General features: G+C 34.3%; 3 protein-coding genes across 10 annotated transcripts; 2 read left to right on the top strand and 1 right to left on the bottom strand.

Moving 5' to 3' along the window:
* Positions 1–4343: 4343 nt before the first annotated feature.
* Positions 4344–5061, top strand: LOC106645266 (Diphthamide biosynthesis 4). The gene is made up of 2 exons (XM_014361087.3): positions 4344–4498; positions 4588–5061. Exons 1-2 carry the CDS (start codon positions 4492–4494, stop codon positions 5016–5018), a joined length of 438 nt encoding a protein of 145 aa, XP_014216573.1. The 5' UTR covers positions 4344–4491; the 3' UTR covers positions 5019–5061.
* A 1986-nt stretch (positions 5062–7047) lies between these two features.
* Positions 7048–14225, bottom strand: ago (F-box and WD-40 domain protein 7). Of its 8 annotated transcripts, XM_014361054.3 has the most exons (9): positions 12971–13385; positions 12796–12856; positions 11700–11924; positions 11391–11614; positions 11096–11198; positions 10401–10997; positions 9921–10328; positions 9541–9856; positions 7048–9309 (listed from the first exon to the last, which is right to left on the bottom strand). In XM_014361054.3, exons 3-9 carry the CDS (start codon positions 11910–11912, stop codon positions 9146–9148), a joined length of 2025 nt encoding a protein of 674 aa, XP_014216540.2. In that variant the 5' UTR covers positions 11913–11924; positions 12796–12856; positions 12971–13385; the 3' UTR covers positions 7048–9145. The 8 variants fall into 8 exon arrangements, with proteins under 8 accessions (XP_014216540.2, XP_014216537.2, XP_089448274.1 ...); XM_014361051.3 differs by lacking the exons at positions 12796–12856; positions 12971–13385 and adding an exon at positions 14006–14225; XM_089592148.1 differs by lacking the exons at positions 12796–12856; positions 12971–13385 and adding an exon at positions 14093–14225.
* A 2957-nt stretch (positions 14226–17182) lies between these two features.
* Positions 17183–26521, top strand: LOC106645254 (NFX1-type zinc finger-containing protein 1-like). The gene is made up of 17 exons (XM_089592147.1): positions 17183–17337; positions 19260–19353; positions 19423–19791; positions 19889–21566; positions 21770–22049; positions 22133–22629; positions 22712–23029; positions 23122–23421; positions 23570–23728; positions 23832–24092; positions 24183–24408; positions 24476–24635; positions 24726–24837; positions 24930–25147; positions 25212–25507; positions 25603–25892; positions 26038–26521. Exons 1-17 carry the CDS (start codon positions 17289–17291, stop codon positions 26428–26430), a joined length of 5700 nt encoding a protein of 1899 aa, XP_089448273.1. The 5' UTR covers positions 17183–17288; the 3' UTR covers positions 26431–26521.
* The last annotated feature ends 1224 nt before the right edge of the window (positions 26522–27745 follow it).

Here is a 27745-nt window from a genome sequence, read left to right as displayed (position 1 = left end):
TTTGCTCGCAGAATCATGTGGATGAGTCAATAAATCGATTTACATAATATCACTCTCTGTATGTAGTATATAGGTTGTAAGTCGTATAGGTTTGCGTATATGGTATGTGAGTAAAATTTTTCCTTGACTTTTTTGCACTGTACAATTATATTCTCTCCTCAATTTATTTTTCGTTAAAACTCTCACGTCATTTACGCGATGATCAACGGCAGATATATGCAAAAAAGTTGCGTTACTCGTGTATTAATTATACGAAAATGGGTGTTGTACAACGTAGCAGGAAGGACACATTATACAGAAATTTATTCGGATTTTACATTGAATTGAGCCATGGTCCTTGTGGACGTACCTTTAAGCTCCATTCTTGCTCTTTTTAGCGCCTAAATGAATGAATGTTGCATGCGATATTTCGTGGCATCACAAAGTTTCGACGAGAATTCATTGTTGCTATTTTTTTTTTTTTTTTTTTTTTTTTTTTTTTAATATTTAATGTTTTCTTTGTGTACATTATTAATTTCTATTTTTTGCTCAATGCAACAACCTCATACTTATTTTTTTCATTTCTTTGACCTAAGAAGAAAAACAAGAAGAAAGTAGGGTATACATATTACGGAATTATTTAGTTGTAAATTGATACAACTTATCACGTTTGATACTATTTTTTCTTTTTTTTTTTTCCTCCACAGTCATTGTGCAACGTATTTTTACTTTGTTTTGTTTATACACGTAAATAACGATACACGCCTCAGAGTTCAAATTAAGTAGATGACCCTCGAAAATAAAATGAAGGACTACTATCTGTTTGTGGCCATCGAAAGTAAAAGTTTCGTACAGTAACCGTATGAGAGCATATATGGTACCTTTTCATCTATTATAAAAAAAAAAAATTATATGTTCTGTACAAAAGTTGGTGTTTAAATGAAATCACAATAAGTACCCATCATAACTTGATCACATCGATCTCTCGTTATATTAAATCAAAGGACAAAGAAGCCCACATGAATCTATGTATACAACAAAAAAAGTGCCCCTGTATATTATAAAAGCGCTAGAGAGTTTATTAAGTATATTATATTTTTCATTACGTAAAAACAAAAAGATATAGCGGGGGAGTGTCGGTTCAAATGCATTGAGTGTATAGGTAACGAGAAATAGAACGATTTTGCTTTCGCGCACGTGATTGGCTCATTTTTATCGTTACGAGCAACATCAGTATATTCGTGGAAAAAATTTCCACGTGTACTTACATGCACACGCAATTCGATATCTGACGTAACCATGTCTATAGGTATACATACGTAAATGTTTATATGCATGCGTATATATGCAACAATATAGCTTTGCCGAAATTTCTTGAAATTTTTGCACACCTTTGTTTTTTGTACAATCTTTTTTTTTTACTTTTCTTTCTTTGATTGGCCTTCAATGAATTTTTCGCTGATACATCGGAAATTTGGTCAGTCGGGCTTTGTAGGTATTATTATTATCATTGTCATTTTTCTTCAGTATTGTGTTTTTTGTGTAACTGCATTCACTGTACAGTCACTAGTAAATTTAATGTTGTAATCTTAAGCAGAGACCACTGGCTTAGTACTTATGTAATTTCTATTTTATTCATCGTCAGATCATTCCATTTCTAATTTCAAAAAGATACATCAATATTATTTCAAGTACCCCAGATAAATTTTTTAAAAATATTCATGATTATGTGTTATTATATTTCATTTTTATTTATTTATTTTTTTTTTTTTTTCATAAACGAGATAACTCATTTTTTTAACCAGCTGACGAAACACTTTTTTTCGTGCATTTAATACAGAAAATAAGTAAATACATCCACTCTAGTGCACGTAGTGATATTTGGCGATGTCAGTGGTCGGTACCAAAACATGTCATAAAAGAAAGAAAAAAAAAAAAAAAAAAAAAAAAAAAAGTTTTGTAGCAATTACGTTTTAAAGTCTGTAATATGCTCTGGTGTGTCAACACCAACGTTTATTCACGTTTTGAGGTAAGACGTGTAATCATAGATCTGGTGTGTAATCATATGGACGCGCGTTTCTTTTTCTGAACGTTTTAGTAAAACCAGCAAGTAGATGGTATATTGTTGCTTCTTGTGTTTTTGCAATATTGAGTTCGGTAACATAGTTGTACTGAAAAATCATAATTATTTTGGTAGCCAAAGGTATTATTTACAATTGTGAAATTATTTACAACAAGTTCAGGGAAGAAAATATCTAGGTATTCGATGGTATAATGTATCATCGTTTATCACAAGTAACATAATTTTACAATTTTATTATTGATAATGATTTTAACTTGTGTATTTTTAAGTGTTTCATTGATCGAATTTTTTTTTTTTACAAAATTTCATTCAAATCCTGCTGTTACGCATAAGAGCCTTAGCATATTTGACTTTTTTGTATTCGATTTTTATAAAACTTAAAAAAGAACGAATTATATTGTTATGTAGTATGGGAGAAGTGTGTTAACAGATAGGTATATATAGTTAATTGTCAAACTAATGATCCAATGAGTATTATTTAAACGTGTGTATTTGTGGGTCACAGTACAACTCAAATACAAAGTTCACGATGGCAATCGCGCAAAAATTAATAATGCATAAAACAATTTTTTCATACAGGTGTACAACGTAACTGTCGCGTGCAGTACTGCATGACCTCGTCGTCGTGTACAAGTATTACAATATATGTGACATATAGTGCATACCTATATATATATAAGCACATGTACATATATACACGTGAAGTTGAAACTACACGAATTTGCGACAATGAGCAACTTACCTATAATATATGTGTATGTTTTACTTGCGCATATAAAATATTCTTGTGTGTTGTTCAAGCGAGTCGATAAAAAAACGTTATGGTGAGGAGTTACTTCCCGAAATGGGAAATACATTGAACAGTTTGTGATAAACTTTTTTTTTTTTTTGTAATTGTATAACATTGTTACAAAAAGAAAGTATACTTAAAAAAAAAGTTTGGATATAAAATCACTCTTAAGTTAAAACGCGAAAGGATTTTGTTACCTTTTTCATATACTAGCCATAGTCCCCTAATTTTTCTGAAAATTATTTACATTAACAATATACGTTGTACGTTATAGATACCTACTTCTAAGTAAAAACGAGGAAAGCATTTTACTTACCTTCTTCAAAGTTACAAACGAGGATGGATCGATATATACATGCCTCGTTCCATTAGGGCGATAATTTTATGTTTCGTTACATTGCGTGTAAGTATATACGTATACACCTATTGAGGTATACTTTGACGAAAGCCGTAAACATCTAAAAAATTGAATAGAAACAGTAATTATACGCAAAGCAGCCAAAGCGATTTCATGTCCATACTAAGCGTACGTCTGTGTATGCACATAATATACTGTTTGACCTTTATCCATATTGTTAATGATAAATAAAAAGCCGATCAATTCGATGTGTGTGTACTCACGCCAACGGAGCTGCCAAGAAATTAAAATTAAATAATTTATAACGTATATAGAAAAGAAGAGATACGCAGCTCGTAAAATTTTTTGACGCAGCCCCCCCAATGTTTGGATGTGTATAATAGTCCTCGGTAATTGTTATAACATTTTTCTGAGTGATCCTAGAATCATTGAGGTGTGTGTCTATATTTAAGGTCTTGGACATTAATATATAGATAATATACACCTTATATAGGCTCTCTTGGATCGCTATAGTAACACAATTGAATGCAATATATATTTATTATTGGTGTCGCGAATTTCGAACGTATGTAATACACTAATACACATCCGGGTTCAGTCTTATAACCTATATAGGTTGTAGGGTCCTTTAGAATCAACAAATAAAATTTGAGTTTTGGAGGACGTTAGGAGAAAAATATACGATGAGGTTGAGTGTATTCATAGCAATTGAACGTCCGGACGGCTTTAAATTACTTTTTATCTCTTCAGTTATTGTGATTCCACGAGAATAGAAAAAATAAACGTTCGGCTATTTTTTAACGTCGTTAGTAAGATCATCACTGACAAATGTTTAAATAAGTGCGGGAAGTGTATCAAACCAGGCTAACCACAAGTCGAAAAAAAAAACCTAGATGGAAGAGAGGAAAATCTAGGAAATGTGCGTGAGATTTGTTTAACCTGGTTTTCTAGGGATGTATAGGTGTGACGTTTCGACAGCTGTCTTCTGCTACGTCTTTGTTTTGATTTTGAGAAAAATAGACACGTGCGTTGTTAAATTGCATACACTTCTTATTTTCTTGTTTGAAAATTTTTAGATTTACGAACGCGTTATTGATAATATTTTTCAAAAGTACAAACGGTGCACTTTAAAAAGGTGTTATTAACTTCTGTAAAACGATAAATGTCAAGTTTATTCTTCAGTGTGTAGAGGTTACACACACTTATTGTATGGGTTTAAAAATTTTTTAATTTATTTATGACTGCAGTTATGATTTGGCATGCGTTGTAACATCATATAAAATGTCAAGTGAGGATTTATATCATTTGTTATTTTGTTATTTATACTGCTGACAAGTTTTTAACTATCAAAATATTTGGTACATTTTGTCATTTCAGGAAATAGCAACATAATTGATCAGGATCACTATCAAGTTCTGGGCTGTACTTCAGAATCATCATTTGAAGAACTCAAAGAAGCTTATCGACGCAAAGTTTTGGAATCTCACCCAGACAAAAGTTCAAATGCCAAGGAAACAGTTGGCACGTTTCGTGAAGTTAAGACAGCTTGGGAGACGTTAAAAGATCCAGAATTAAGAAAAAAATACGATCTCAAATACAGAGAGGCTTGTTTAGAGGCTGAAACTGCGCTTGTTCATGCCAGACTTACACCCCTTGAATTAGAAGAAACTGAGGAGCAAGATATTTTATCATATCCATGCCGATGTGGAAATAGTTATTTAGTGCACAAAACTGAATTAGAAGAAATAAACTGTATAGTGCATGTACCTTGTCAAGATTGTACATTTGTTATAGCTATTGAAACGTAACGTGAAATACATTTTTTTGAGGTACGATATATTGGAATTCACTTAATTCAAAAAACAAATTTTATAAAATATATAAATTTGCAACCAATAATAGGATTGTTCATTTAATTATCTGACTTACATGTATCCAAATTAAGTATCAACGTTTCCAGGTTTAGATAGTTGTTAGTACCATAATTTATGTGGTCCTTCCTGTTATTTACAGTTTGATCCCACTTGCTGCAACTGAATTTATTATTAGAGGAATACGTTCAAAAAATGTACAAATTAGATTTGTATCACTTGCTTACATCCTTGTAACACTTCTTATTTCTGGACTCTTTAATATATTGATCCGAATATAAAAATATATAGTAATAATAATGTTGTAATATTTGTAGTAATGAAATTTTCAGTAAAACTGATGAGGTGAATGAATAAATAAGTCTTATTATATGCAGCAACATTTTCTATTTCTTATAAAAAATGATACAACAGTCAACACATCTTTATAATGAGCAGTATACAAATAAAATACAGCCTGTAAATGATCTGAGCCCAATAACAGTTAACGCGTTAGAATTATTTTTCGAAATTTACACAGAAGTATTTTGTTGGCTCCTTCTCTACGTATTTACTATCATAAGTTAAGCTTAAATTGAAAAATAATTAGCAGGTATTTGATACGAAGCTCGTCACAGAGTTAAACTTACATTAAAATAAATCAAAAATTGCCAGATTGGCAAGCAAAAACATCTCAATTCTCACCATTTCGCGCGTCAGTTCTTTTTTTTCGCATTATCGCACATACCCTACATTGTATTGCACAAAATAAACAAGCCTTTTATTGCGTTTAACGGTTCAACTATTACTGGACTAATGGCAAGACCAGACATTTACAGTTTTCTTTTAAAAAATTCATCATTGCCCTTTCGATACAGGTTTTATAGTACGCAATTTCCACATCGCTCATTTAAACTCAACAGCTCGTACATTATGTGTCAATTTTACTATTTTTTTCATTTTTTTTCATTTTCTCCTCTTACGTTTTCCGATACTATTACAGATCCTTAGCTACACAAGTTGCATTAATTTCAATTTGTTTGAATACATTTAAATAAAAACATGAAAGATATACATAGGGTAGTTGCTACCTGTCACATTTGTAGGATTACATCACTCGCGAATTTTTCGGCGATTTTTTTTTTCTATTTTAATGCAAGATTTTTCCAAATGTAACAAAGATTTTTTTGGTCCCAGTGGCAGGAAAGACAAAGATCCCGTCTGCGCAGCGGACAGAAACTTTGACTTCCCAGCCGCGGGAACATGAAAAATCGTATGCAACCCATGTCCGGAAATAAAGCCTCAAATCATTCATTTGTCATTCTCGGCTTCGCTTCGGAAAATCTCAGACTTTTTATAACTTTCCGGCTTTGGGTCGTACTTAACACACTATTGCTTGATTTCTGAAATATATCGAATCGCTTAGCGTAAAAAAAATTTCTACCAAATGTGTTATTCAAGTTCGATTATTTACGAATATTTTTTCCGACTCAATTTCATGAACGAGTTCAAAATAATGTACAAATTATATAAAAAAAAAAAAAAAAAACAAAAAAAAAACAATAAAAAATTTGACAAGCGCGCGGCAACTAAATTTTAAGCTAATAAACATACTCGAAAGATATACCTCCCGATGAAATGATATCCTTTAGAATATACAAATATTGTGTCTGTATTCCGTTCCGAGTGATATTCCGTAACTACTTTGCTGTACATCAGCCTATGCTATAACATAGGCACACACGGTGAAAAAAAGTTACGGATTACCACCCCTAATGGTATAATTCGTGTGAATCAACGAGCTAGCTCCGACGTCGAGTTGACAACCGACGGTTTTACACATGTACACGTTTCGCAGAGCTGCATTATTAATCATCACCATTCGCGCCATACAGTTAATCATTTATACGAGTGATATATTTCCCATTAGCGCTAATTGAGATACGAAAACACAAAAACAATTGTTTCCGCTTCAGCCATTCAATCTAAAAAAAAAAAAAAAAAATTAAAAATGGTTTCTTACAATCGATAATCATCACAATAGACCCATCCAAACCTAAATTTCTTTGTTTTGCTCTTTTCATCAGACTCAATGCTCTCAAGTATGATACAATATCGTGATACATATAGCTCATTGCTCACGTATAATTCATGCAAGCTCCTAAAAACTATACAAAAATAGCGATTTTTCTTCGAAGGTCATTAATTTACAACAATTTTTTGAGATCGTAATTTTGAGAAAACGAAATTCTTCAAGTTTGAAAGCGAAAATCATACATTTACAGCCTCAAATACGCATGATCTTAACAAAAAACAACGTTGGACGATTTCAAAGTCTAAAGTAATAAAAATTTCGCGTTAATTAGCGATGGTAAGAACAGCTTGGTACACTTGATAGGCATTTACTCCCGTTCTCGAATATTGCAAAACCTACGATATGCAGTCAATGAATAAAACTATTCCTTAGAACAATACTTTTCCGATACCCAAAAACAAGAATGAATGCCTGTCAAAAGTATGTATTAAAAAAGAAATTTGTCTTTCATACGATTGCTATCAGTTCACAGAACTTCTGGTCAGGGTTCAAAACTATTTTCAATAAACTTTATTCAACTTTTTTTCTCAGAAAAAGCTTTAAAAAATTAATTTTGCATTTTAGAGATCTTTTTCTTCATCATTAATGATATCAAAAATTTAATTTTTCATTGTTATCATCAAGATACAAATTCTAATGTAAAAAAAAAAAAAAAAAAAAATAACAAAAAATAATATACAAAGAATCAATAATTTATATGGTCAATGTACGATGACTATAGTTACCACTATAATCATAGCAGACTTTTACAATGTTATAATCTATAATGTTCGATTGAGTAATGCGTTTACATTACAACATAAAAATATTGATGTAACAAAGCTTTAAATTGTTCAATTTTTTATCGTTAAACAGTAAAAAAAGACAAAATATTTTGTTCATGTTCAATTTAATTAATAAAAAATTGTGTTTTTCAATAACATGTAGAAAAAATAAATCAACGACGAATGGGATATAATAATACAAAAAATTTTATAAAAAAAAAAAAAAAAATTATTGAGGATGTTGATTGATTGACTGTTTGAAGTTAGGTATTTGATCAGTTATTCTGTACAAATTAACTTATTGAAATGTCTATAAGTAAATAATTCCAATCAGTAATGTAGTACTAAGCTTTTGAAGTAGTTTCACGGGGTTAGTAATTAGCAATGATACTTAATGATTTGTAGGAAGATTTAGTTCTATTCTGACTTTTAGTTTTGGATCCTTATATAATATTTGTTATGTAACTGAAAAACCATGGTTATAGAAAACCGATTTTTAATGTAGACAAAAATTGTATACTTACTGTTTGACACCTATTGTCATATTGAAACAGTTGTATTTAAAATATACCTGATGCACACGTTCATAGGAAAAAAGAAAAAAAAATTATTGTGTTAGTGATAAATGTTGGCATTGAGTATTTTCACTTATTTAAAAACTGCTCACGAAATAAAATTTTGGTTTTCAAAATAGTAACCACCATTAGTTTGCAAAACTGGATTTTCACTCAATTTCCCTTGTTAAATATCTTTTGTTCGTTACGTTTTAAATTATTTTTGTAATTTTGTCAAGGATAATTTTTATTTACCATGCTTCTGTAGTACGCTCATCACTGTATGTAAACGCAGAGCCATAAGCAGTCTTATTCATAGTTACACGCACGACACCATACATATTGTACAGTTGATTGGTTATGCTATCTAGGTTAAATTATTTACAATGAAGTCACATGAGGGATAATTACACCTCTATCTCACTTTGTCTCTTTTGTCACTATTCCCTCATACTAACTCTTTTTTTCTTTTTTCTTTTCTTTTCTTTCTTTTTTTTTTTTTTCGTTATGTCAAGTAGGCCAACATCACATTTACATCTCTAGTTTTTTAACGATTTTTTTCTTCGTTTTTTGTTCATCTTGTTCAGCTTTTAACCGTTAAACCGATATCATCCTTAAACTTGTAGTAAATTTTTTTTTCATTATGTTTCTTTGATGTCTTTTTTGCAGCTCTCATGTGATTTCAACATCAAAATCAAGAACGAGGAGCTTAGTCTCTTCAGTACCATTGCGACTACCCACTGCACACACAAGTTTTGTATCACTAGCGCGGATTCGCCATACAACACCTCCACTTCCGCCACTTTCTAGAGCTACAAGGTTTCTAATAAATTCTCCTGAAACACAAAAATAAATTTTTTTCATGTTTATTAAATATTTTTTTGTTAAATTTTATAAGAATTTTTCATCATTCGAAAATTCTAAGCAAATCTTTTACCAAAGTACGTAACAACAAACATTTATTATTATTTTTACAAAAATGTTAAGTTACATCAGAAACCATTGCATCACGAGTTAATTGCTTTGTACTAAAAAAAAACTTTTTTAATCAAACAATAAATACAAACCAGTTTTGACATCCCACAGCTTTACTGTACCATCATCTGACGAAGTAATAACAAAATGGCTGTTGAATTGCAGACACGTGACCGCAGACTGGTGCTTGTTAGCTCCAGAAAGCGTTTGCAAACATTGCCCGCTCAAGATGTCCCACACCTTAACAGTGGAGTCGGCGTTACCAGATACTAATATATTATTACGCAACTCCATACCGGATGTGAGGCTTTGATGCCCCATCAGGGTATGCCGACATGCACCCGTTTCTACGTCCCACACTCGGATGCTTGTATCCAGAGATCCGCTCACCACGTGTATTCCATCAAACTGTATTAAAGAAAATCAATATATTCTTTGCTACAATAAAAATTAAAAAAAAGTTTTTACGTACCTGAAGAGAATACACTCTGTTAGTGTGGCCCGTCAATGTGTGCAAGCACTCCTCACGCTCAGGATTCCAGACTTTCACTTCGAAATCGTAGGCACCGCTTACGACTAGTTTACCGTCATATTGAACGCAGCGAACTGCTGCTCTATGGCCAACGAGGACGTGCAAGCACTCGCCAGTTTCAATATGCCATACGCGCAATGTTGCGTCCCGACTACCGCTAACCACTTTATTGCCATGAAGATGCATACAACGTACGGTCGACGTATGGCCGAAAAGCGTGTGCTTACATTCACCTGTTTCTGCGTTCCAGACTTTTAGCGTACGGTCAGTGCTGCCGCTGATAACTGTAGTGCCTGACATTTGAGACGACCAAACACCACCCGTGTGACCGCACAACGTGCGTAAACACTGCAATTAACATACGTTAGTAAATTATCTGGACGACTTGTGAGAATTAATTACATCTATTTCAGAACTTACTTTACCAGTTACCGCTGACCATACTTTCAATGTGTTGTCATCCGAACCACTTACTATTCTATTACCAGAAAACTGAAGGCAAGTGATAACATGGTCATCGTGGCCCTTGAGCACCTTTGGTGGTCGGATAGGCCTACTCCTCCAGTTCATTTTGATATTGTGTTGTCTCATGTATGCGCGCTTCCATCGTGAAGTAGTATGGATCATTGAGGAGCCACTACTACCCAAATCACCTCCTGCACCATCGCAATTGGCACTACTCTTGGCCTTAAGCGCTTTAACAACCTTTGATCTAATCGTTCTTGGCCTTCTTGGGACACCCCTGAGACTGTCAATACCCGCAGCCTTGCACTTTTCCTTCCAGAGTAGATTGTCATCGGCGAGAAAACGCCATGAGCGACAGGTTTGCGCGGCCCTTAACAGATCCCGTGGTTCCAAAAACGATAACACAGATAAAGCCAGTTCTCGTGGTAGCAGCGAAATAAAGTCGCGCTGGAACTGTGGCTCGATCACTTGCATCATGTGCCGCACTTGCGTTGGCTCGCACCGTTCGATCAATTCGTCTATTGCTAGCATACGTTCCGCGTTTGTCCATTTCTACAAAGTAAGGTATTATGTGAAGACAACGAGTAAAATCTCTCATATGTAACATAAAGGTAATAATATTACAAAAAAGTAAAATGCAAACTACTTACTTGAAATTGATACAACCAATCATTCATTTCTGGAGGAGGATTATCCTTTGTCGGTATGATTGGTCTGACATGTTTAACTTTGTCATCCAGTCTTTTGATAATGCTATTAAATAAAAAAATATATATAAATTTACATATTTACGTATGCTTATGCATTATTTGTATGTGCAATAAAGTTATGACTTTGCAAAAATAAAGCGAGGTTTTTTCCTTAGTAATCACACACAATTCAATAGCTAAAAAAGTGCTTTTTAAAGAATATGTCAAAGAATGCTAATAAAGATGTGACACTTACAATGATTTTTCATCGGTGCTGAGCTTCTTGCAAGGTAAGGTAACAAAGTCAGATTCACTTTTTCTCTTTCTTGGGGGCAACACAACGTCCAAGGGCACACATGTTTCAAGGTTTGGACTCTGAGCCCGCTGTGGAGACTGAGGCTGCTTTGGCAAAAGCACAGAGAGACAGTCTGACTCACTCGTTTCACCCTCACTCTTTGCAGACAGTGCTCTGTCGATACTCTACAATGAAGAAAACTTGGTCACTAAAGACCCAAAAATAGCACACTCTGAGTGACTGAAAGTGAAAAAAAAAGCACATTATCACCTCGCTATCTGCATCTGAACTCTCTTCCGTCTCTTCTTCAGTTGTTTCTTCTGCATCTTCTGCTGTTTCCTCCTCATCTGGTGCTAACGATTCGATTGAATCAATTTTTAATGTACTTGGGCCTGGAGCACTTTCAACTGTTTCTGTAGGACTTAGACTTGTACCGCTCAAATTTTTACTGATTAATCCTTTTAATGATGGAGGGACAGACATTACTGGTATCAGCTGCAAGAAAAAACATTTTTTTTAAATTCTATCATTTCATTTTACATTTTTTTTAAATTGTTGATGTACGTTGGCTCTTAATAAACAACTTTGCTAATTAGCAGACAACGGTTTGGCCACCAATGAAAGACTATTCACTAAGCTTTTACCTTCTGTCAAAATTAAAATGCAACGAATTTCAAACAACAATCGCAACTTTTATTGACACTTTGAGCTCCAAAAAAGAGCCAACTCATCAAAAGAGTGAAGGTGAATTTTAAAGTTGTTTCTCAGCAACAAAAGTCAAAAGAGAAGTGTAACACTCACGCAATTTTCTTACAAACCAAAATTCCAAGCTCAGTTCGACGATAAATAAAACAAGTAAGGTAATAATGTAATAAAATGGACTTACAACTCGCACAATGTTACTTCCAATTTCCAATACACGCGGGTCCCTTTAGGTATATAAAAGGCAATAAATATTTACAAGTCAAAATACTTAAAAATAGAGAAGAGAGCAACATTAAAATAAATATCAAAGTAATAGAGATCGTTACGAGGGACTCTTAAAATAAAAAATAAATTTAAATAACGTGCACGTATGCACGAGAAAAAAGGAGCAGTGAGCATATATATGGCATAGGACGAACCTAACCTTGATATCTGTCTTCCTTGCATGACTTTTTCTACACACCTAATACTTACATGTAAATAATACACCCTCCGTACTCTTTCTCTTATGACGTATACACACTGTTATATATTTACATAATTATGTTGCAATAAGTCTGCATGATTTCTTAAATCTCTTATATGTCCAACCCCTTACTTTACTCAGAAAATCATCCGATACGAAGGTTTCTGACAAACAGGAAAAATAAATGGTAAGTACTTTTCAAACTATCACGTTTTCTTTTTCGTTCGCTGCATCTCGAAGATTTCGACTATAATTTCTATAGTGTTATCGAAAGAGTAAACATTTCGTTAGTAATGTATCATTGAAAATAAACCAAGTATCACATCACATATCCACAAAATAAGTGCGATCGAGAGAAAAGCAAACTCACGCGACACGATAGACAATAGCTTGTTTCTCCGCACACAGTTTCCTTGTTTTTCTCGATCCCTTCCTCCAGTAAATTTCTCGTCTTAATTATTTTCTCGGGAGCATGAGTAGTTTTTCAACTTGGCTAGGCAAGGTAATAAATTTTCTCCAACAAAATGCAAGTGAGCCTCCCTTGAGAGTTTTAACTATAACTTACATGTAGGTATACATGTTAAGTGCGTATGCGAGCAAAAATAATCGGAGCACTGGCAGCCTGGCAGCAGCAGGCGAGGCTCTCTCGCTCTCTGTGTGGCTCGTTCTTTCTCTCTTTCTCCTCCTCCACCTTCCTCAGCTTCCTCACACTCCTTTCCACCGCGTGTTTTCTTACACTGCAGCCCGATATTCAAGTATAGAGTTTGAGAGAGAAACATCAAACCCACAAAACTATTTACTCGATTAAGAAGTAGAAGCGTGTTTTCATTATGTGTTTAATATAAATTAAACACACTTTTTTGAGATCATCGATTAGCTCAGTCGGTCCGGAGTGCACCACTATTACACTTGAAAAAAAAAAAAAAAAAAAAAAAATTCTAATAAACTTAATACATTCATACTTCGTTAACAAAATTCCATTGATCTCAGCGTGAATGATTTTAATCACAAAACCACGTGCACTCGGAGCAGACTGGCCTGATCGATCATTAAGTCTATTTATTTGAGTAGCTCCTTAATTATTTTGATTCTGAAAATCGATCTGATAAAATATTAAACACAACTTATCTTTGAGATTTTCTACAGTATATAAACAGAGTGCGCGAATGTGAAAGAGTATACCTATTTATACGCCCATATACGTGTCACTTGGTTTACTTCTGCTATTCCGCACCCACATCCGCTTTCTGCACTCCCCTTATTTTTTTAGGGTTTCATTAACCTTTGAAACTCGTGTACTCGCAATCTAATTACTTATAGTTTACTAGCTCTCAAAACACCAGAGATCCTTGTTGGGGAACGCAAAAAGTTTCGATTTATGCAACAAACAAAAAAATTGGCTAACCTCTTTGAAGATGATGTTCTGGTGATGACCACCGTCGTTGTTCTCACAAGCACTAAAGTCTTTTGAGGTATATACACAAGTACCTACCTACTCTCCGTGTGTCTACAGGTGATCTGCGATGTATAAAAACCCCCCCTTGAACGTACACTGTGTGTTTTAAACGCGGTGGCGAGCGGTGGAGAAGATGAATTTTTTTACACACCACCTCTGGCTCTCTCTACCCTCCACACAACACTACGTGGGTATTATTATATATACCACGTTATACACTGTTCGGTTTCAGTCAACGCTTACAATTTTCACCACTTGGAGCATTACACGCGAGCTCTAATTTGGCGTTAGTTGTCGAACAACTTTCAATTCTTTCTCTCTCGGAGTTTTTAGTAATCACCACTTTATCACCAGAGGATAAGTACATACTTTTTTTTTTTTTTCTGATGGCGTTTTTTTTTGGAACCCATATAGAATCCCAGCCCCAGGATTGTATTGTTTATGCGACCGTGCAGGCCAAGGACGTGGGTTCGAATCTCGATCGTGTAACGCCAGGAATTTGACTAATTTGTACCAACAAACGGGAAAGGAGAAATTGGAGTGAAGATAAATGTAAAAATAATTTTAAAAAATTAAAATGAATAAAAAATAAAAACCTTGAAACTTTTGAGTTTACGAATTTTACCGAGACATTTTTATAGAATAAGTAGTACTAATGATGATTTGAGATGTAAAAGAAAGCTAAATATATACATTTTTGGAAACAATTTACAAATTTTGTTATTGACCCGTCTGATCAAGTTGGCCACGCAAGTCAAATATAATAATATATGCAAGTAATTTTTTAAGAAAACTTATCGAAAATTTTCAAATTATAATAGGTATCTGGCAAGTACCCATGCTTTAATGCAGTTTTTTAAGAATACAAAATATAGGTTAATTGCTTACGGACTCATTGAAAATTTTATTAATTAAAAAAAAATCTTTTTTTGTTAATGCATACAATGTTATTGTGATGACAATATAATTCTTTCCTTATTGCGTAGTATCGTAAGTACGTGTCCATTAGCTGGAAAGTTTCACAAGTTGTACGTTTTAGTTGAAAATCCGGTAGCATGCAAAAAAATTTTCACGAACCCTTACGATTTCGTCATTATTTATTTAATTTTTTAAAAATATTTCATACTTAACTTTTTCTTCTATCTTAAATTGCTGACAAAAAATGTAATGATTCCCTCCTTCTGTAATGTGGGAAAATTTGTTGTAAGTACTGGCCTTTGTTGTTATGTTAATATTTCTCATGTGCTTACAAATTTTTATACTCAATTTTTTTTAACTTCATTTTTTTTTTTTTTTTTAATTTGGGACTTTCAACCCTAAGATTCTGGAAAACCTGGATACTTCAGTGAATTTTTTTTTCAGCATAAAAAATGGTAAGCACTCTGATGTGCTTTAATGCCATTTATATGGAAAAAAATATTTTTAACACTAAATATAATTTTATTGGTCGAATTGTTAAAAAAGTCAGCTTACAATATTTTACAAAATACGTAGGTATACACTTACGTACATATGTACCAGTTGGCCATGCAAGCGGAGAATGAGAATACATTAGGATATGAGGCTCTTTTACCGTCAAGCTTGAATCAGATGGCGCCAGGGCACGTCGCGGCTGTCATACTTACACACCGTCAAATTTACAGTTGTGTATTGTGTCCGTGAGCCTATCTGTGTGATGAGCAAAGCAGAAGACATAACCTTTGTAAATGATTGCTGTTGTTTGCAGACAATTTTTGTTTGCATTTACGTTTAAAGATAGTAGGAAAAATGAAGTGCAGTGTAATATTCTGCGATAAGAAAGTGAAATTTAAATTTTCTTCTGATTGTGTGATAAAAAAAGTGGCTCGAAGCAATTGGGAGACCAACATTTTTGCCGCTCCCAAGTCATGGCTTACCTGTCCACGAGTTCTGCTTTTCTTTCACTGACTCTTGCTCCTTTCCCTTTTAAAAGCTCTTTCAATTCTGAAACTTTTAAGCTCCCATAATATTTTTTCTTGTCTTCCTTATTCATTTCAAAATTTCAAATATTGCGCTTCACCACTACACTTTAATTTCCTATGTACATACAATACTGAAAAGTAATGTTGTGTGAGTGAGACGGCCATGACAGCCGCGACGTGCCCTGGCGCCATCTGATTCAAGCTTGACGGTAAAAGAGCCTCATATCAGTTTCCCCTTGCAATTCTAGGAATTTTATGTTCTTCTATTACACTGTTTTACGTTCTTATCATTAGTCCCACACAAATTCCTACATCTATATATTGCATTTTTCATATGCTGATATTTGTTACTGAGGTATGTATACAATTTTTTTTTTTTTTTTTTTTTTTTTTATAACGCATGCAGAGGTATGTAGGTACTTATACGTATGTCTAGTACAGTGTAAAGAAATGCGAAATAAGTATGCAAAACGCCGGTGACGCTGCCTAAGTGGCTACCGAACTTGGGGGGAAATTCAAATTGGCTATATGGAGCAAGACGCAAAACCCCAGATAACTAACATAACCTAATAAAATAATGCAAGCGCTTATCCCCACACAACGACACAACTCGGGGGCGCTTACTGGTCACATTATTTGTTTGAAAAAAGCATCAAATGATAAAAAAAGTCAAGCGCCAATCAAGCGCAACCAGTAACAACTAGAAAGTTCCCTGGATGGTATTATGGTGGTGGGCACTCGTGTTATTACTTCATAAATTTCATTAATTTTCAAAATCGGATTGTGTGGGGATTGGCGCTTGCGTTACTTTATTTATTTTATCAATTAACAAAGCAACCAGAAAGCGCCCTCGGTTGTGCGGTGATTGGCGCTTGCGTTATTGTTGAATATATTTTATTAATTATTAATGCTCGTGATACTGCTTATGGGCGCGTTGGGTTATTGGATTAAATAGCTTAGGATTAATTTATCAAGTTATGGTGTATGGAATTTTGTCGAGTTATCTGGGGTTTTGCGTCTTGCTCCATATAGCCAATTTGAATTTCCCCCAAAGTTCGGTAGCCGGTAACTCAACTATAGTATGAGCCGGTATGGCGGTATATTTCATATATCTGTGATATTTACGGCGGTGCAGCGCCGCAAGCCGCGGTGATAAGTAAATTTTTTTCTCCTGCGATGCCGTCAGTTCTTTGTTTTCCTTCGTCGAGGACAATAAAAGTAAAGTAAGTATTGTGGTGTACCCGTAGAGAACCAAGTGAAGTAAAATTGCAAAATTACATATACTTACCAAAATGGATAGGGAGAATTGGAGATTAAGGAACGATGAAACAAGTAAAAGTAGTATGTATTCCGTTGATTTTATTTTGGTTGTACTTAATTTACACATTTTTGTTAAATGATGGTGTTTATACTTTATACACGTTATGTAGTGCGTGCTATGAAAAAAAATTAAACATGAATGAAAAGAAAAAGTTTTTCATTGGAATTTCAATGTTTTTTAAAGCAAAATAAAAGCTTTTTCCCATTGTGATTGAAAGCTGTGTCAGTTTTTTACAGCACCCGGACGGCCGGTACGAACGTGTAAGTGAATTTACGAAACTTTCTTTGTTCACAAAGTGCTCAAACAAGTAGTTCGCTGCTTTTTTTTTTTTCAAAGTCTTTCATGTTCATGCTTCATCAATTGTTCATCCATTACATTAATTCTTGGTATCGTCTGCCAATAATGAACGCTTTCGAAAATAACCGTTCGGTCCAAAAATTTGATAAGATCGGAGAAACAATAGACACATAGGTACCTGACCTATGATTGGTATAAATTTTTCTTTGCATTTTCGAAACGAGCGACCATTGTTTAAGGGCTCGGGCATATGCAATTCGAATAAACATACCAAACATACCAGTTGGCCTGCAGTGACTTCGGGGGTGACTGTCTGTTGTTTTGTTTTGGGCTCGACATCGATACCCTCTTGTGTTTATACTCTGCCTGCCTTTGTGATTGTGGCCCGAGGAACACCGCAAGGTTTAATTATTGAGGTGGGGGCACGAGGGGGAGTTAATAACTGTTTTGCTCTGGAGCATTCGACGGATGCTATAGACCGGGCTCAAACAGTGATGAACAGGGAAAAATTATTCGCACCCAATTTTTTTGTGCTCTCTTGTTCAAAGTATAGTAATGTACCTGAAAGTTTATCTTGCCACCCAAGAATTTGGGAAGGTATTGTTTAAACAATTTTTTTGTAAACAATTTCGTCAAAGTTGTTTTTTCGACCTGAAAAAAATATTCTCAGATTCTTTGACACATTTGGAACAAAAAACCAATTGGAATGTAAGATATATCCAAGCCCCACTGATTTCGAGTAAAAAATTTCCAAAGTTTCAAAAAATGCATCTTCTCCGATTTTCAGAGCTCCACGACAGTGTTAAATAAACTCATTTTCATATGTTAAAACACACATAATCATAAACTGTAAGCCTTCCTCTACAATCTCCAAAAAAGAAATTGTCGAAAAGTTGAGTGGCAAAATTGTTTTTTGCAATAAACGTTGAGGGCGTTTCAGCGCGCACTCATATGAGAGTGTATAACTATATATACGTAGCGCGCGGTGGCTCAGTCGGTTACCTAGGTCGTGGATTGGCACGCGGGGGGGAGACCGTGGTTCGATTCCCGGCCAGTGCGACTTTTCGGGCAAGTATACCTACCTCTGTGATTTTTCACATGTGCCTTTTTCACCACGCAATGCCCCTCCAGGAGGGTTTAGGCGACCCCCAGTTAAAATTGCCTAATTCCCCCCACCCCCCCTCCCAGTAATGGTAGGCTAAGTGCCCATAGTGGTGCCCTTATCAAAAAAGAGCCGGACGTAGATCAGTATAACTGAAAAAAAACATGTATACATGTATACGATGCATCGATAGTGTAAAACGCTCTGAACAGTCTGAACATAAAATGATTTACTTATGTATACATGCATACATTAATATACTATACTACCTTATTTTTTTATTTTATTTCCTGCGTAAAAGTGTATATTTATGCGCAACGGCTTTGTTTTAAATCCTATTTTGAACCAGTGATCAATAATTAACAACATAGTGTTGCAGAATGGAGCCCGGGACTCGGTATACTGTAGTTTCATTCGCTGACGTTTTCAATGTGTGACATAACAGAAAAATTCCCTAAATTAGTCCTTCTTAAATATATAGAAAAAATGCCATCATTTAATCCATAACAAATATAAATTAATCGTATGTATCAATGATTGTAGGTGGTAATAGTTTCAACTGGAGAAGTCGCTCTGGTAGAGATCAAAGTCATTACAACAAACCACAAATTCAAAAGCCAAGTGGTTCCAGTTTCAGGTAAAAAATGTTGTATTGCACTTACCATTGACATTTTGATGATTGAAAGTACCCTCTGATATTTTATAGTAAACATTTTGAACAAAAACGAGACAGAGGAATTAAAATTATTCACCTCGGAAAATCTTACTTTGATTTGAAATACTTGAAAAATTTGTGTTCGGTATCCAGCGAAGAAGCTATGATGAAAATAGCTCAAAATGAAAGCGAATTTCAGAAGTTTATAGATTGCAAGATGAGTCAAGATATTTTGGTCACAACGGTAAACGTTTTGGCTCACATTTGTCAGGCAAATTTTACAGAAGTCATGACGAGAGTCTTGAGTCAATCGTGCAGTGATTCTTTTTTATCCACTTTGGTAAATTATTTGGCAAATTTACCATTTGAAAGTTCATCCGATAAACTACGGAACCAATCATATCATGAAGATGTAACACGGTTGGTAAAAATTATTTTTTTTTACATATTGAATATACAATTTATTTTTAGTTATTTTTTTGAATGTTGTACTACACATTTCCACTGTATTATTTAGATTTTGGTCAAATTTAATTGAATTTTTTCAAAAAGTCAATGAGCTCATGCCACTTACCGCTAGTAACAAATTGACATCCGTTTTAAAAAAAATCGAAGCAATCATTTCAAGCATCGAAATCAGTCAAAAGTACAATATAACAGACAAAGTAAAAGATGGAATATCGAGTATGAAAAACGATTTAGAAAAAGAAATCGAAAGAATCGAAAGCAAAATGACTGATGAAAAAAAAAGAGAAGAAAATGAGCCTGAACCACCTCAAAGTTTCAGAACTCTGAGTGTGATACCAACAGTTGAAGATTTATTTAATGAGGAATTATTTCTTAGAGCCTGCAAAGTTAAAGATGCTTACGATTCCGTGGACCAATACTTGGACATACAATTCCGTTTGCTACGAGAAGATTTCGTCAGGCCATTACGCAACGGTATCAAAGAGTACTTGCAAGGAGCACCAAAGCATAGAAACAATGACTTGCGTGTTTATAAAAATGCAAAATTAATACATTCCGACACAAAGGCATTCGATACGGACATTCAGCTGTACTTTGGTAAATTGGATTTCGTTGACTGGAAGCATTCCAAGCGTCTCACGTATGGGGGACTTTTACTTCTCAGCAAAGACAATTTCAAGACGATTATTTTTGCAACAGTAGGAAACCGCGATGAAAAAGATCTGGTCGCAGGATACATAAAAATCGTTCCTTGCATGGGAAACTCCATCGGACCCGACATGTACAATTGCAATTTGGTCTTATTGGAATCAAAAATATACTTTGAGCCATATTTTGCTGTATTGACAGCGATGCAGAGAATAGATGAAAAAAAATTTCCTATGCAAAATTACTTCATCAAAAGCCAAACCGATCTTGAGAAACCTGCCTATCTAGAGTATATAGATTTTTTAAAATTCAAAGATAAGTTTATACTAGGCGTGTCAAATAACTACAGTGACTGGCCAAGTGCTACCGAGTTGGAACTAGATGATTCACAATATCAGGCTTTCAAAAGTGCCATGACACAAAAGTTGGCCATTATTCAAGGACCCCCAGGGACTGGAAAAACTTTTTTGGCGCTACAAATCGTTCAAGCTTTACTAGAAAACAAGTCCAAATGGCTACATTATGGCCCCATTGTTGTTGTTTGTCTGACAAATCACGCACTGGATCAGTTTTTGGAAGGAATTCTTTGCCATACGAAATCAATAGCTCGAGTAGGGAGTAGATCGAAAAGTGAAAATTTGGAGCCATATTCACTCAAAGAGCGACGAAAGGATTTTTATAACCACCCTGCAAATTCTTATATGTCTCAACTAAAGTGGATGATTGGCGACCTTCTAAGAGAAATCGAAGCATTAAATTTACGTAAAAAACATTTAACTACGCCAGACGTTATCGTATCTTTGGATGATTTGCAAGATGAAATCAGATTTTCATTTAAAGGGACAGAAGAATTAGTTTGGTGGCTCATTAGATCTGAAAATGAAGAATCTGAACAAGATGTAAAATTTTTCAAATCTACAGACGAGACAGTTGATCCTTTGGGTATTATGGACAAGAAAATTGACCGAGTAAAAGAATATATTAATCAATTGAGTGATGATGATTGTCTACCTTTCAGTCCCATTTTAGAATGGGAAAACTATTTACAAATGTTGATGAGGAGCAAAGCAAATGTCAAAGTAAGTTCAATCAATTTTTTAAACGATGCTTCTTCTAAAATAAATCGCTCAATTTATTAAACACATTTGTTAAAAATAATAAATATGGATGGTTAAAAAAAAAACTTTGTTCCTTTGGGATGTACGCAAAATATGACTTAATGTATTTTTACGCAGGATTATTAATAAAATGTTTTTTAAAAGTGGTTTCATAAATTTTCCAGCGAGAGTTAAATAATCACCCATTAATCAGAAAAAACAGTCGGTCTTATACTTATAACCCGAAATGGCAAACGTATTGGGATTGGGTTGTAAAAAGCTATAATGATGTAAATGACGAGATGGATCGATTGATCAAAAAATACCATGATTTGAAAGTAAGATTAGATGAAATAAAACACATGGCAGATTTGGAAGTAATGAAAGGACACGAAATCGTGGGACTAACAACGACTCGAGCTGCCAAGATACAATCTTCATTGCGAGCTCTACGAGCGCCTATAGGTATATATGATTTCGAACGATTTTTATTACCTTAGATGGGCACAATTGTAAAAAATATTTATATTTTATTGAAATATGTATAGTACTGGTAGAAGAGGCTGCCGAAATCTTGGAATCTCACGTTGTGTGTGCAATGACAAATCACTGCAAGCAAGTAATATTGATCGGAGATCACAAGCAATTACGTCCCAAGGCATCTGTACACGAGCTAGGATCGAAATACAATTTGAACGTATCGTTGTTCGAGCGAATGGTGAACATCAGGGGTGAGTGCCCCCAGTTGGCTCACCAGCACCGAATGCGCCCTGAAATCGCAAAATTGGTGTCCCCGATTTACGAAAAACTGTACAATCACGAATCTGTTTTGAACTATCCACGTGTCAAAGGATTGGACAAAAATTTGTTTTTTCTCAATCACGCGTCAACGGAAGAAAATCACAATATTGACGACAGTTGGGTAAACCAACACGAGGTCGAGTTTTTCTCTGCGTTTGCCAAGCATTTATTGATGCAAGGCTACAGCTCGGATGACATAACTATTCTTTGTACATACACGGGGCAGTTATTTGCTTTCATGAATGTAAGTCAAGTAAAAAAAAAAGTATCATTAAAATTTCTTTGTTTAAATATTAATATGTATCATATTTTAATACTTCAATTAGGAGACAAAAAAGCATGAACTCCTAAGACGCGTGAGGGTTACTACTGTGGACAATTTTCAAGGTGAAGAAAGTAAAATAATACTGTTATCTTTGGTCCGCAATAATGGACAGGGCAATATTGGATTCTTGAAGGAAGAAAACCGGGTGTGCGTGGCTCTGTCGCGTGCCCGCGAGGGTCTATACGTAATGGGGAATATGAACGATCTTCTTGTGAATAATGATATTTGGCCCAAGGTGAAGAAAGTGCTTGAAGATGAGAACGCTATAGGAGATTACATAAGAATAAGATGCCAAATCCATCGAGATCAGTTTTTTGAGGTGATTATTCCAACACGTATATCTTATATTGATGAAGTATAATGACATATAGCCCATATATTGATGCATTTTGTTGACGTATTTTGTTTCAGGTAAGAAAAGCGGAAGATTTCAAGCAAAGTCCCGAGGGAGGCTGTTCAAAAAAATGTGATCTATTGTTGTCATGCGGACATGTTTGTACCAACGTATGCCATATACTTGATCGAGAGCACATTAAGTATCGATGCAAGCAAAAGTGCGTTAAAAGTTGTCCGAATGATCATCCCTGTCCATTATTGTGTTGGCAAGGCTGTGCCCCGTGTTTGGTCAATGTTGAACGTACACTTAAATGCGGACACACCGTAAAAATGCCATGTTCATTTGAAGCTGACTCATTTCCTTGCCCTGTTAAGGTATATTTATTTACATGCATCAATAATTTACAATACTGTATAATACATAATATGTATTAAATCTGTTATTTTTTGCAAATGAAATTTTGTTTGAGTTTAAATGTTCATTTGAAAAATATGTACATAATATACAATTCGTGACTCTCAGATCGACGTAACATTACCAGTTTGTGATCATAATATGGAAAAGCCATGCTACGTTTCTATCGATAAAGTTGAGTGTACCTACGAATGTGAAATTCGTTTGGACTGTGGACATGCGTGTATAAAGAAATGTCACGTCCACTCTGACCCTGATCACCTCGAGGTATTTCAAAACATTAGTACTTTAAATAAAATAAAAAAGTTTAATTATTTTGTATTATGTTGCTTACAATTGTACAAATAAATCAATTTTTATGTTTATTTAGTACGAATGTTACAAAGATTGCACCAAAAAAAATGCAGATTGCACAGGGGACCATTTGTGCAAAAAAAAATGTTTCGAAAATTGCGATCCCTGTCCTGTGCTTGTCGACAAAGTACGTTCATGTGGGCATCATTATAAAAAAGTGGCGTGTTCTTTGGACGTGGAAAAAATATACTGCGAGCGAAAATGTGATAGGGAGATGAATTGCGGTCATAAATGCCAACTAAAATGTTCAGATGAGTGTAAAAATTGTCCTGAGAAAGTACGTATTTATAATATTTTTCAACTGATTGAAATGTATTTTGAACTCACATCTTTCTGCTTTCCGTTGACATTTTTCTAACGAGTATAGGTATTCAAAGAAAGTTCTTGCGGACACTTGATACAAGTCTCATGCTATCAAGAGGCTACTTCATCGAAATGTAACAAAAATTGTAAAAAAACTTTACCATGCGGTCATGAGTGCCGTAGGAAATGTAAAGAGTCGTGTACGGTAAACTGCAAAGTCATGATACAACTGAGCGAACCAGGGATGTGTGGCCATATTCTGTCAGTCCCGTGCTATTTGAAAAATTATGGTAAATATCTATAAAGTATGTTTTTACGTATTTATACATTATTACAATTTTCATTACCATTTTACAGATCCCAGGTCACGTGAATTCCTGAAGTACTGTAAACAACCGTGTGGCTATAAGTTAGCTTGCACTCATAATTGTAAAGGAAATTGTGGAAGCTGTTTCCAAGGCCGCATACACGTCGCTTGTAGCGAGCCCTGCCGTAACATATTTATTTGCGGACACGCGTAATAGTTTATTCACACAATATTAACGATATATAAACTAAAACATTAGCGATGTTTGTCAGATCATCCAATAAAAAATAATTTTTTTAGATGTAAAATTGCCTGTAATCAAGAGTGCCAGCCGTGCACTCAAAAATGTGAACTGAAATGTCCTCACAACAAATGCGGTAAAAAATGTGGAATACCATGCGTACCATGCAAAGTTAGTACAAAGTTTTAATTGTATGACATATACGTCGGAAATATTATTAAAATACTGATTTTTGTTGAAAATACTTTGGTAAATATTTTTAGGAAAAGTGTAAAAGAAGCTGCGTACATCAATCCTGTAACAAAAGATGTTATGAACCGTGCGGTGTACAACCTTGTAACGAACCGTGTAAGCGCGTGTTAAAATGTGGCCATCCATGCGTTGGTTTTTGTGGGGATGTTTGCCCTCGTCTGTGTAGAGTTTGCAACTATGAAAAATTGTCAGAAATCTTTTTAGGAAACGAAGATGATCCGAATGCAAGGTAAACTCTGGCATATAAAAATAGCTGAATTAAAAGATTTAAAAAAATTATTTGTATGTTATAGATTTGTTTTTCTACCGGATTGTAAGCATTGCATTGAAAGTAAAGGGTTAATGGAATGGATCAAACCTTCATCTCAGAATGATGATGAACCCGTGGAAATAAAAACACCAACTTGTCCACGGTGTAAGACTCCCATCAAGAGTTGCATGAGAATCATGGATCAAATTAAGAAAGATTTGAAGAATGTGATGGCCGTAAAAAGCCTACTGTTTTCTAATAATAAAACAGATACAGAGGCAAGACGAAAGGAATACTTGCAAACTTTAAAAATGATAGAAAGTGATACATATGTCGAAGGTAATTCGTTGTAAACCAAATTTTTAATCATTCATTTTTATTTTCGAAATTTTAAAGTTTTCTAGATTCATTCTCCCAAAATTTATAATTTTCAGAATTTGTCTACTTTAAAATTTATGTCCATTCATTGGGGACATTAGGAGCACCAGTAAAAAATAAAAAGAAGCAGTATTTCAGCATCAATGAAATGAATGCCTTTGCAAATATTTTGGACATTATAACTGATGTCTCAAATGTTTTAAAAAAAATTCAGAAAGTCGATATCTCTTTGGAGTTTATACAAAACCAAGTTAAGTTCTTGGTTGAGACACTTCCAAACAAATTACAGATTTCCAAGCAGAACCTCGATGATATACAATTAGAAATCAGACGTTTGCATTTAATGGTAAATATGTCTAAATAATTGTTCTCATCTCCATTTTGTATTTGCATTTATAATCATCTATTAAAATATGATACGGATACACACGATTTCACATTACAATAATTACTGTATGTTTATTTCAACGTCACACCATCATTATTCATAGGTTCAAGTTTACAATATATTCTCCGAAAGCCAATGGATAGTATCAGAAAATCAGAAAGAATTTGAGCTTTTGATAGATAGATTGTCAGATGTCAAAAGATTCACCGAGAACATCGAAACAGAATTAATAACAAATTCTAAGGAGTTGAACGAGCGAAACAAAAGTGAATCGCTCATTGAGCGAAAAAACATCATAAAAGCCGTAGGTCTTACACAGGGGCATTGGTTCAAGTGTCCAAATGGTCACTACTATGCTATAGGTGAATGCGGTGGAGCAATGCAACGATCAAAGTGCATCGAGTGCAAAGCCTCTATTGGGGGTGAAAATCATCAGATTGATCCAAACAATACTTTGGCGCCGGAACTTGATGAGCTGTTAATGCAGCATCGTTAGAGTTTAAGATTATTTTATATTTTTCTCAACTAAGTTTTAAACACCTTTCTTTTATATATCCTTAACAATTAATAAATTTTATTTTTGCGTCTGTTTACATTTTTTTGTATTGATATTTCCAAACCCTTTAAAAAACTTGTTTCGTAAAATCATATTTTCATGCACAAATGGTTCAAATTATAAAAAACATCGTTATCAAATTATTTCTTAAATGATTGTTTACATACGTACAGCTATATAAATTTCATTAATATTAATAGTGTCCTTTTTTTGATTTAAACTTGAATGTTTTTTAGATTGTTTATCGCACTATTACAGGAGACAACTTGCTTTTAAAACTTAATAGTTGCTAAAAAAAATTTTCAATCGCTTTATTTGATTAAGATTATAATACAAAATAATAAATACATTTAAAGTAACGTATTTGTATAATAATATGTAGTTGGTGATAAAATTTTTTTTCATTATAACTCAGAGCATTAGGTGATTCCCCTAATCATGTCAGTCATGGGTAGTTTTCAGTGTGTCATCACCCTCCCCATGCATACTTCTAGAAAAGACTACTCGCTTCTAGTCTTTTACAATTAAGTTGTATACTGCCCCTTGATCGATACATGAGGGACTATTGTTGATAGTTCAAGAAAAAAACCTTACGCACTACAATACAATATGATGACGTGTGGTAACCATACTAAGTAACAGCATGTCGCAGATCAGAGAAGCTACTAGTTCGTAAATCTTCGAAAACATTCCAGAACAGGAGTTAGAGTTCTGATCGAGTCTACTGATTTATGGAAACAGAGTCCAGAGTTTACTGTCGCATTACCTGAGTTGCTCACGAAAATGTGACGAAAATGTTACAACTCCGAACTCCCAACCGAATTGAACTCAGACATCAGACCCCAGAAAACTGCGTAGGTTTCGTTATGTACACACACAAGAAAAAATGAAAGTACGCAGTTGTACACTTATCGGTCTTACTACACGTAACGTTCCAATTGATGGGTTTAGAAGATTGCGTTATGGCTGTTCAGAATTATAATATTTTCAAATAGGTATTTTTGTAGGCGTATCGTATGAAAGAGCATTACATCTAAAGGTTGACAGCTTTATGTATTGTCAAGTTAATGCTAAACGCACTGATTTTCCTCTTATATCCTCAAATCCTGTTATGAGATAAATGGAATGCCGTCTACTACCTACTTACTTATTACGACTTGACAGCTGTTGTGGAAGAATGAAAGTTGAAAACAAATTCATAGTGGTCCAATAAAAAGTGATCAGAATATGCTCTACCATGTTGGTCAAAATTGTA

Source organism: Copidosoma floridanum, unplaced genomic scaffold (assembly GCF_036245765.1).
Source record: "Copidosoma floridanum isolate Cflo_tuat_1 unplaced genomic scaffold, Cflo_Japanese_pri ptg000014l, whole genome shotgun sequence".
Classification (NCBI taxonomy): Eukaryota; Metazoa; Arthropoda; class Insecta; order Hymenoptera; family Encyrtidae; genus Copidosoma; species Copidosoma floridanum.
The sequence above is the reverse complement of the archived record's forward strand: the minus strand, read 5'-3'. Positions and strand labels throughout refer to the sequence as shown.